The 12641-nt window shown below is 33.6% G+C and overlaps 1 protein-coding gene across 2 annotated transcripts in view; it reads left to right on the top strand.

Moving 5' to 3' along the window:
- LOC150098746 (structural maintenance of chromosomes flexible hinge domain-containing protein 1-like) overlaps positions 1-12641 on the top strand; it is a 733568-nt gene that overhangs the window by 465649 nt on the left and 255278 nt on the right. For both annotated transcript variants that reach the window (XM_090405871.1, XM_090405872.1), the window contains exons 29-30: positions 2308-2388; positions 11548-11706. In XM_090405871.1, the coding sequence (XP_090261997.1) occupies positions 2308-2388; positions 11548-11706 (240 nt within the window). The remainder of the gene's footprint in view (positions 1-2307; positions 2389-11547; positions 11707-12641) is intronic.

Below are 12641 nucleotides of genomic sequence, written 5' to 3'. Positions count from 1 at the left end.
TCCCCCCCCCCCCCCAGTTATATTTAATTTACTCCTATAACACGCTACTGCACACGTATTGAGATTCCATTGTAATCATACGCCCTAACTGTATATTATTCCTAGTATTCTTTAAACTACTGTACTGATGATGTCCCAAGATACTTGGGATGAAATATTTACGAATTAAATAGGTCATTACTATGGTTATTACGTGTGTTTTTAGTGATGAATCTAATAGTTGTCTGAAATTTTAACAAACATAGTTAAAATTTCAGAACTGCTTGCCATTCAACATCTTTATTGCAGAGTGATATTTTATTTGTCATATCTCTGATTTCATCAGCTGTTACATTTGTAATCATTTATAGTAGTCTATAACATTCAGTGATTCTGTCAACACACCTATATCTTTGTCATCTTCAGGTCTTTTTTCCCATCATTTTTGCTTCCAATATTTGTTTTGCTAATTGTTCATTTTCCATTCTGTTTAAGTAACCACACCATCTCAGATTTTTTAATAATGATGTCAATTTCTTTGATATCTTCATATCATTCTGTCAATGATGCCATATGTTCACCTTATTCCTATTTATCCATTTATAAATGAATTCTATCCTATATTTATTTAATGAGCTTTTCCAACACCTTAACTATTTCATCAGAGATATTAATCAATCTGTAATTTCCTACTTTACTATGTGAGTCTCTTTCTATATGTAATGCAACTAAATTTCTCTCTTTCCACTCTCTTGGGATTTTTCTAGGACTAAGACTTAAAATAAACAGTCTGGCCAGTACACTACCTGTTTTTTTTAATTTTTTTTATTTATTTATTTATTTATTTTTTTTTTTTAATGCAGTGCTTATATGCCACCCAATCTGGTGGCTTTATTTGCATTGAGGTTTCATAATATCCTGTCTGCCTCCTCCAGTTTATGTATCTCTGTTTTCATTTTAATCCCTGTCATACTCTCAGTGCATTCTTGTGACCTGGACAATACACCCTCACAAAGTGATCACACTGTAATTCAAATATTTCTTCTTTTTCTTGTTACTTCATGACTCTCTACATTCATTAAAGTTACCCTTCCATAATAATTCTTCTTTTTTACTTGCCATTTATCAGAAGAACTCTTTGGGATTAACTTTTCCATTACTTGACTATTTTGTTTTTCATAATCCGATTTTGCCTTTGTTACCATCCTAGTGATCTTTCTTGCTTGTGCTTTTATTATGAAGCATGCTGATTGTCCCTCCCTCTCTTATTTAATGATGCTATTAACTCCCTACTTTTTCTAGCTAAGCCTGGGTATGCAGTATGACCTGCTTCCTTGAAACATCTCTTGACATTTTCCTTGCATAATTGATATTCCTCCTCCTTTGTTGCAGTTTCTTATACCATAGCACTGTGTCATGCTATGTCTAAGTTTGTCAAAATCTCTGGCTCTGTGGTTCCATATATATTTTCTTTAACTGAAAATTTAAGAAAATTCAACATAATTAGTTGCGTCATAAGTCAATACTTCATGATCACTCTTCTCGTTCAGAACTAAAGTGACTACCATGATTATTGACAAATTAACTTTAAGTAGGTCCATATTTCCATTTTCTACTCTCATGTTCCCATTTCTTCCACTCTATGCTATGTACTTATTGGACTGATGACATTTATATTTTTCTTTGTATACCCTGTCTCTACTAGAAACCAACTATATTTTTTGTTCTGTTTTTCTCACCAGATAGGTGAGAAAAACAGACAATGCTCTAAATGCATTGTCTTCTATTTCTATTACTATCCTTTTCTTCTATTCCCCTCCATGTAAATACCATCCCCCCCTCCCACTTGCACTGTATCTCTATAACTGTATCATCCTCCATCAACCATCTCAGTAATGCTGATAATTTTTGGCTAAGTTGAACTAACTGACACCTTTATTCCTGATGTTGAATCTGGCTTTTATGAATTGTGACATTCCATTACTAGTCTTGTATTATTTGTATTATTTGCTTTTTTTTTTTTTTTTTTTTTTGTATGTATGTGTAATTCTTATCCTGTGCAAGCATAGGTAATATTTAATTTTTAATGCTATAACCCATCGCATGAGAATCTTTTGATCTCGATGAAGTGATCAGTAATAAATCACAATATGCAAATCATATTCTAATATAAAAAAAAAAGCTGTGGTAAGCTGCAGTACAAATGAAAAACTTATTTTGTTACATAATTATTGAAAATTTGTATATGTGACTAAAATATTCAGAACAGAAATATCTGATATTATTTGTTTTCTTACTTAACATAAAAATTTATTTTTTTATATATAGCTCTCCTTTCATTCTCTGGCAGATTTGTTAATAATTGCTGATGGACTTGATTATACAACTCTGGTGAAAGCATTAGGACAGGTAATACTTAATCAAAATTGAGGGATTTTTTTTTAATTTATAGGAAAACAAACTTGTGTACTAAACATTTTCAATTTTCTCTTGAACTTGGTGCAATCAATGTACAAAACAACCAGTATGAATAGCACATTATCCAACTTAAAAAATATTTATGTGTAGAAAACTGACTCCCTAGTCAGTTAGTGACTAGAGATAGCGGAGAATGCCATCTAGAATAGTTTGTTTATATATATTCGCAGTAAAATTTATGCAATTTAAATATTGGTTGTTTAATGTTGCTTACTTGTTTTATTTAATAATACTCTAATTTTTTTTTTTTTCCACTACAATATTTCTTTAAAGATAGTTTGTTGGAAATCATTTTCTTATACATTCATCCTCCACTTACTACATACTTTGGTTTTGTTGCTGATCTTATGATTTGAGAAATGTAATTTCATATTACATTGTTCATTTCCAGCACTTCTTGGCAATATACACAATCGTACCATATTAATGAAGCATGCATTGATATTAAACAATACAATATATTAATAATAATATTATTTTGAAAAGCTTTTCTCTGGGCATCTTGTCATACCTCTTCTAGATGTACAGATTCTTGTTATATTCTCATTATTTCTCCACTAGTGTTATAAAATGAAAATCTGATCTTAACCTCTGTTTGGCCTTAACTCGGATTGTTCTTCTCCACATTTCTCTTCCAAATTTTTTTTAAGCTTCTTCTCAAGTATGCTTGCTCTTACCTAGAGCTCTATATTTCAGGTTTTGATAACTTTTTCTGATACTGTTCGGTTGCTGTTTGTTTTGTTTAACAGTCCCTCATAGTAATTACTCCAGACATCTGTTTATTTTTTATTGTGAAACTTTCAAACAATTTCATAGATATAATCAATGCACACTAAAATTACAATCAAGTAGAACAAAATAACAATTAAAATAGCTGCATATGTGGACTTCTGTGATATAATGCAGTATATCAACATGCAAATAAATTTATTTGCATTGATTAGTTTGCCAGGTTTGTTTTAGTATTAGAATTATGCAAAATACACTTAAAAGATGTTAAATATATAGAGCATCAGCTACATTTAAAAAAAAAACTTACATTATAGATACAGTGACCATATTTACATTATAGATACAGTGACAAATCAGAAATTGTTTCATAATTTATTATAAAATAAATTATAAAATAAATTTGATTTATTATAAAATTTAAGCATATATGTAGCATTTTAAACAAATCATATTATTACTTTCAAAAATTTAAAAGCAACTGTATACAATTCATGTCAAAGTTGCATTTGGTATAAATGCATGCTTTCAATGTTTTGATTTTTAATTGGTTTTTTTCACTGGTCCACATATTGTTCACTAATGAAAATACTTGTTCAGTGGGGGCATTAGATCCAGGGAGGCATAAGCAAAATTTAACGATTTTTAAAATGTTTTTAAAAGATATGAGTTTATCTTTGAAATATTTTAAATTTTCAACCCATCTATGTTGGCAGGACTCATCATTTTGTTGCCATTCTTCAATATTTTCATTGATGACATAACTTTTAATACACGAAACTTCATCAAACTAGTTCACCGTCATTTATATTTAAATTCCATCAACTGGAAATGAACAAGCGCTTTCCTCGATCTTCGTCCACAGAGGGATTTCTCATAGTAGGACCCATTCAAATACTTCCATTTTCATGAAAGAGATGTCCCAGTTATTCAAATAATCAATGAAGGTTTGGTAAAATTTATGAATTGCATCGTTAAATATGTTGGCATCAATATTCAGTTTACTATTTCAATTCACAAAATAAAGGATGAAATGGCCATTTTAGAAAAATAAATAAATAAAAAGGACAGAGCAGTGAAATAAAGGACGTATAATCACCGTAATTATAGAAGTCTTCTGGTAAAAAACAACAGTTAGACTGTACATATAGTTTCAATTGAGAGTATCATCATTGATCATCTGGCTAACACTGCCTTTCATATCCCATATCTGAAAAATTAAACTGTCATTATTACTGGTTATTATTGCACTCTTTGAATGAATGAATCATTTGTGAAGCTTTCTCAATTTGACATATGTAGCTGTTATGTAAAATGAAAGGCAATCTTAAAAAAAAAAAAGAAAGGTTTTCTGCCTTGTTGTGTAGATATCTCAGCTTTATTTATGCACTCTCTTTTTTCTATATCTTATAAATTTGCCTGGTCAGATTTTTACAAACAAGCCATTCATAAATTCTGGTAGCAATTCACAATAAGATGAATATCAGATAGACCGCATGACTTGTTGGTGTCTAAGGTGTTCAAGATTCTTCTATTTCTTTCTGACAAAGGATTAGTGGAGGCATGACAGAAATACTTTGCCTTGGTTATCAATGCAAGTGTTGGTCATACCACTTGGGATTTCTTTGTAAGATGATACAACACTGGACTGGTGAAAGGTATTCAGCACTAAAGCAAAGTTGCATATGGTTCTGGTCTGAATTACCAAGAGGAAAAACTGACATCTACAGTATATTGTAGGAAATTTCAAATATATCTAGGGAGTAGATGACTTTTCCTTCCCAGTGAAACATTACTCACAACCACCTTCCTATTATTGCTGGCATGAGGCCATGATTGGTCCCAACCCCTCTCCCATAAGCGATGCAGGCGACACCTTCCAAAGACATTCCAAATATATTGTAGGGACCCCTCTTCTCTCATTTGAGGGTACAACCATAAAACCAGACTGGCTGATAGAATATTGAAACACAAACATGAGAATAATGAATAAAGAGGCTTCTCAACCACTTAGCAATAATATTCTGCCTAGAGGGAGTATGAATATGGTCATATGCATGGGGAACTATTAATATCATGATGAGATAAGGCTGGATTTCTCCTTGAGTGGTTGTACGTTGACTCTTTCATTGCTTATTGCATGTCACTTTTCTTTAATACTTCCCCAACAATAATAAAGGGCAACATAATAAGAGTTTTAATGTAGTTTTACAAAAAATTGTTTACATAAAACAATCGCCAACAACAAAATTCCAAAAAAAATTTTTTTAAATTCAATAAAGACAAGAACATTAACAATACTTGTGCGTGCGTGTGTGTACACACACACAAACAAAGTTCTATATCCACTTCATGAACATTCATGACTTTAACCCAACATTTGTGACCTTAACTACAATAGAAATGGTGTGCACTATCACCTAAGAGAGTACAACCCTCTGTCATAAGTCTTCATGATGATGCAGACTTATAACAGAGGGGAAGCCACCAGCCTGGCACACCAAGGTGGTACCTCTAAGCATGGAGGGGAAAGGAATGTGCAACAAAGACCAAATTTGACTAGGCTGTGGAACAATGACGTCAACAAAACAGTAAGATTAAACACCAACACAATTCTAACAACGCTGATACAAGTTTATGCACCCACATCAAATGCAGAAGATGAAGTAAGTGAGGACTTCTACGAAGACCTAAATGAAACTATGGATACACTACCAAGAAAGGATATTCGAATAGTTCTAGGAGACTTCAGTGCACATGATGATCACTTAAATGGAATCAGTGGAAAATACAGACTGGGAATTAGAAATGAACAAGGAGAAAAACTATTGGAGTTCTGCATTGAAAGGGAATTGGCAATCACTAACACTATGTACAAACAGCACAAGAGGAGATTATATACATGGGTCATCGATGTAAGAATCCAATTGACTAATAACACCGAAATACTGCCAGGTGCAGACTGTGGATCAGACCATCAATTATTAATCTCTAATTTAAATATCCATCTGAAAGAAAACAAGAATAACAGCAATAAAAGATATGACTTTTTGCAAATGGACAACAAATTTACAATGGACATAGAATCAGAGTTCAAGAAACAAAAAAAGCACACCTCAGGAAGCATTGAATCATATTGGACACACACCTAAAATGAACCATTGCAAAATCTGCAGCCAAAAATCCCAATAAAAAAGAATGGTAGTCCATGGATTAAAAAAGAAACCCTAGAACTAATTGAAAGAAGGAAACAAATTAAAACAACAGATTGGCAAAACCCAAATTACCTGAACCTGAATAAAGCTATTAAGAAATCTTGTCAAAAAGATAAAAATAGCTATATCCAAAATATCTGTAAAGAAATAGAAAGATACTCCAACTCTAATGAAACAACAGATTTATTCAAGAAGATTAAGGATATAACCAAAAAATTCAAGCCAAAACTTAATATAATTGCAGAGGAAAATGGGAAGATCTTAAATGACACTAATGACATAGCCAGAAGATGGAAAGAGTATTGTGCCAAGCTTTACAGGGACCAAGCTATTCAACAAGAAGACGAAGGAGCTATGGAAAACGTGGAAACGAAACCGGAGATCCTCAAAAGTGAAGTAGAACAAGCAATCAAAAAATTAAGGAAAGCCCCAGGTCCTGATTCACTACCAGCTGAAATGCTGAAAAACCTTGGAGAGAATGCAGTCAACTGGATACATGATTTATGCAACAAAATCTGGAAGATGGCCGAATAACTGGACTAGTTCTACCATTATCCCAATCTACATAAAAGGCAATGACAACAATTGTGAAAAATACCTCACATACCAGCAAGATTTTACTCCACATTATTAAGCACAGATTATGAAGTTTTATAGACCATCAGATCTCAAAAGAACAAACAGGATTCAGAAAAGATCGACGGATTAGAGATCATATATCTAACATCAGACAAACAATCGAAAAAGCAAGGGAATTCAACTTAAGCATTTATCAATGCTTTATAGATTACTCCAAGGCCTTTGACTGCATGAGGTGGGATATCTTATGGGATATCATGCAAGAATCAGGAATACCAAACCATCTAATAATCCTCATAAAGAACTTATATCAAGGAAATAAAGCAACAGTAAGAATTGAAAACTCATTGTCCCCTGCATTCCAATTTGAAAAAAGGATCAAGACAAGGATGCATACTCTCCATTACTATTCAATCTTTACAGCGAAACTATAATGAAAAGATCTCTAGAAAAGTGGAATGGAGGCATTAAATTAGGTGGCCGAACAATCACTAAACTTTAATTGTCATCTACGATATTCAGGTGACACACTGATAATAGCAACAAGTGAACAGGAATTAAAATTCATCCAAAATCAATTAGAATGGGAAAGCTTAAACCACGGTGTACGAATAAATGAAGATAAAACCAAAATAATGATTTAAACAATGCAGAAGAGATAGATATAGAAGGAATTGAAATTGTCGACCATTTCAACTACCTTGGAGTGATAATAATAAAAAAAAAAAGATGGATGTAAAAAAGAGATAAGAAGAAAAATAGCACTAGCTAAGAAAGCGATGACTGATTTAACTAAGATCTGGAAGGACAGGCACATCTCCAAAAAGATGAAAATTAAGCTTGTAGAAACCTTAGTTTTTTTTTCGATATTTCTTTATGCTTCTGAGTCTTGGACAATGACAAAAGATGACAGAAGAAGAATTGAGGCATTTGAGCTCTGGTGCTGGAGATTATTAAGCGTGTCTTGAACAGAAAAGCGAACAAACAAAAGTATCCTATAAAAACTGAATATCCACACAAGACTGATAAACATAATTGAAAAGAGAATACTGCAATATTTTGGACACACATGTTGAAGGGAAGGCAACTGCCTGGAAAAAATAATTATCCAGGGTAAACCATGTGGGAAAAGAAAAAGAGGAAACCCCCAATAGGTGGATTGACCAAACATCAAGAATCACTGGACTTAACTAGAACAAGCAATAAAAGAAGCATCATCAGAAGATCTTCTTGAGTCCTCAGACATGAGAAGATATGAGAGAGAGAGAGATCACTTAAGAGTCATCCAAACCAAACTTGTTATTACTCATTGAATTTCAGTTGGAGACCTCAATAACTGCCATTCACCTCAACTGTCTCCAAACTGTACCTTACACAATTACTTCTGTCAGAAATGACAACCGAATGTCAGAGAATGCTAAAACCTTGACACCCCCACCCCACCCCCAGTTTGATTTGCTCTGGTAGAAAATTTCCTTGCTATATTTTGTTACATCCATTTGTTCTCTTTATCACTTTTTTACACTTCGATGATAACCACTTGGATAACTCTCAACTATTCTCTGAAGTGTGATTTTCAGCACTCCAAATTCCCAAATAGTGAGATCATTTTCCTTGGGAAAATTCTATGCTAATAACTCAAACTGTCTTTCATTCTCCAATTTCATCGATCAAAGCTGGTAGGAATGCAAAAATATTTGTTCTCTGCAATGACCTAGCACAAACAGTCCATCTACCCACCAGAATATGGGGTTGATCCTCATCATCCTGCAATATCCTTGGCGTTTTTTGTAACCAGCACTCTTTCCTGGAATATACTGCAGATGTCAGTTTTCCTTTTGGTAATTGTAATGGTAATACTCATCAGATTCTAGAGTCCAGTTTGTGACACCAGGCTACTAACACAAGGAGGTTGTGTGTTTGTTGGGGGGGGGGGGGTTCTAGAACAGGATTTCTTGAGTAGAGTGAGTGCCTACTTACCACAATTAATTGGGACCAAAAAACGTCATATTAGAAGAATTTCACAACTGGTTAGCTTAGGGGACCATTTTCTTTCCAGTAAAATAATCTAAATATTGCTTTATGGTTCTGTTATACTGATTGTGTTCTAATAAAGAATGTGTATGATTCAACTTAAGCCTTTATCTATGCATTATAGATTACTCCAAGGCCTTTGACTGCATGAGATGGGATATCATGCAAGAATGAGGAATACCAAACCATCTAATAGCCCTCATAAAGAACTTATATTAAGGAAATCAAGCAACAGTAAGAATTGAAAACTCGTTGTCCCCTGCATTCCAGTTTGAAAAAGTATCAAGATAAATAACAGATATCTTTCATTGGAAACCTGCTCAAACAAAATATAATTAATACATAAATATAACCAATTAATACAAAAATAAATAAAGTGTTGAATCAGTTTGTTAATTCACTAAATAGTGCTGCACATTTGTTGAGACAAGTCATGGATGTTTTCTATAAAGAGAGTTAAACAGACAAAAAGGTTCACTTTTTGTCTGTTTCAGTTATGATATCTCAATTTATATGGCTCAATATGAGAATCATTCCTAAATAAACATTGAATACACTGTTTGCATGTCTCTTCAACAATTTCCTTCCTATATGTGGTATATGGTCTCTGTATAATATGGTGTATAGTCTTCAATGATGTCAAGGATTTTTTCTTCAAAGAGGTCTTCCAAATAAGCCTGGATGTCTGATGTCCACCTCAAGACAGAGATTTGCTTAAAGCTATAATTTCTATTTCTTTTGTTGTTTGATGGTTTTGAATTCTTCTGAATCAAGCACAATTTGGGGCCACAAATTTTTCCTCTCTGCTGACAACAGTTTCTGATTCATATTCTCCCACACTCCATAATTATTCAGTTGTGATATCTAAATGAACATTCATGTCATGTCATGTCCTTTCAATTACTATTAAAAATTACTGAGGGCTGAGACAATCACATTTTTCAATGATGGATAAGGATTAGAACATATTGAAGTCTTCTGAGGTATTCAATCCCTGAACATCAATATTAGATGATCTTTCGATGGTTTGTGTCCCAGTAACTTCTTTTGCCATTATCCTCTCCTTTTCTGCACTTTCATTCTGTATTCTTCACTCTCTTATCCTCCAGACCACCCTCATGCTCAAATGCCCTTCTGCTATATTTGTTGTGTAGTGTGACCCATGGACATCCGGAAAGAGGGAGTCCTGTTCGCATGACAGATGGTCTTGGATGGCCTGGCTAGGAACAATTGACTATTAGGCTTGCCTGCAAGAATCAACAGTATTTCACTGAGTCTCCTTCTCTGTCCTAGGAACAGAGCTGAAGGCTTACTGCAGTGCAGTATCCACATCAACGAATTGCTGCCCTTTCATTATTTTCTTTATCTGTGGGAATAAAAAAGAAGTCACATGGAGAGAGAGAGAGATTGTACAAGTAGGGAGGGTGGGGAACAACTAAAATGTTGTTTTTGCCAAGAACCGTTGGACAGACAAGGCCTCGTAAGCCGGGGCATTGTCGTGGTGCAGCAACCAATCTCCACTACTCCACATTTCTGGATGTTTTCGTCGCACACTATCACACAGTCTTCTCAAAGTGTTTGATCAAACTTGACGTGCCTTCTTGGGTGTCGGCTAATTTGCATGTTTCCATTGACTTGATGCTTGTTTTGTTTCTGGATCATAACCGTAGTGCTAAGACTCATTCCCAGTCCCAACTTTTGAAAGAAAGTTCTTTCAAAAGTTGTGAACTTTTCATTTAGATTTTCATTCATTTCATTGAGAACTTCCTTCCTCAAATTGCAGTAAACATTCAGACATTTTTTTTATTTTTTTTTATTTATTTATTTATTTTTTTTTATATCCTTTATGCACAAACAAGGCACAAATTTAGCAGACACATATTTCATTTGCAAATCTGTTAAAATTCGCTGTCACAAATTCGTCTCTTCAGAAACTTGCTCAATGGTCTTTCGATGATCTTCATTGATTGCCTGGCAAACTTTTTCGATGTTTTCATCATTTCTGCTTGTCAGAGGTTGGCCAGATTATGATTTGTCTTCAACTGATGTGTCCCCATTTTTGAAATGGGAAAAAAAACCACTCATAGACCTATGTTTTACCTTAATCATCATCATCATCCTTAAAGGCTGGTCCAAGCAAAACTAGTTTCAGCTGCAGTTTTACTCAAAAGAAATCACAGTTTCACTCACACTCTTTGTTCCTTGTGGTCAATCATCACAAAATACCCAAACTTGTTTGTAAACGCTAACAAAAAAAGCAACCAGAACAATGAACCAGCTCACACAGGATGATGCCACTTGGATGATTGCCAGACTAGCGTGGAAAACTGCACACTCACAATGCCCAATGGCACCATCTGTAACTAGAAATATGCATGTGCCAAGTTCAGATTCTGGTTATTTTTAGGTACCCCCTTGTATTATCATTATAATTACTTAAAATGTTTTGAAGAAATCATACACTTTGAGTTAATATTTCTAAATATGATTGTTAACCCTAATTCACCTTGATTTTTTTTTGTTTTTCTTCTAGGCAACTGGGTTTGTAATTAGTGGCATAAAATTTTCTGATGGTAAACTGGGAAGTAGAGAAGTATGTATTCAGTGGAAAGATTTGAAAGACTATGTTCGTCTTGAAATGGTTGCTGGTCCTCCTGCAAAGATAGCATACCCTAATTATATTTCTGATCAGGTCAGCAAGTTTTCATGATCTTACTCACACTAGAATGATTATTCTAGTGTGAGTAAATAAATAGTCATGTATTTTGATTTTTTAATGATACTTGTGACATAATGATTAGAAATATATACACGTTAGCACAAGAATAATGTTTAATTTGCCAAATATTTCGGTCTGAATATTACAGACCATCTTCAGTGGCTACATAGGAGTTTTAAAAAAACAAAGTGGAATACGAACAATTGATCATTCATACATGGAACGCGGCGCGTGATGTCATATCGCTAAGTATTATAAGAGTAAACATTTTTTAAAAAACATAATTAAAGATATTAATTCAGAAATTCATATGATGATCTTAAATAACATTATACTGATAAAAAAAAAATTAATGTGTTATCCTGATTAAACTTTCCCAAATTTTTGATATAGATATACAGTCATTACGATTCAAGTTAGGACGTTGAAGTAAGGCCTCCACACTTCCTTTAAATAAATGTTCAAATTTGTAGCGACATCTGTGTAGGAGGAGAGTCTTGGACCAAAGGATGTTGTGGTTTGTTTCTAATCCATTGAGCTAATCCCGATTTCTCAGGTTTGTTGTGTTGAATTGATGACTGATGCTCTTGAATTCTTTTTTCTATGGAACGTCCAGTTTGTGCAAAGTAAGAAAGATTACAATTACAAGGAACTTGATACGCACCAGGTAGAGACAAGATTGAGCGTTTATCTTTAGATGAAGGAAACTGGGTGGATAATTTGTTAATAGGTTTATAAGTGGCTGTTAGATCATATTTCTTTAGAATTCTCGAAATTGGTTCTGAAATCCTGGAAACGTAAGGGATTGGAACTTGATGTATTGAATCTTGGTTGTTCTGTGTTGGTTTGTAAGAATCGAAAAGATCTTGTGTACTCTTTTCGGAGAAGCCATTTAGTTTCATGTGATC

The sequence above is a fragment of the Typopeltis vanoorti genome, chromosome 15, assembly GCF_054136105.1.
Source record: "Typopeltis vanoorti isolate ZY-2024b chromosome 15, IOZ_Tvanoo_1.0, whole genome shotgun sequence".
Lineage (NCBI taxonomy): Eukaryota > Metazoa > Arthropoda > Arachnida > Uropygi > Thelyphonidae > Typopeltis > Typopeltis vanoorti.
The sequence above is the reverse complement of the archived record's forward strand: the minus strand, read 5'-3'. Positions and strand labels throughout refer to the sequence as shown.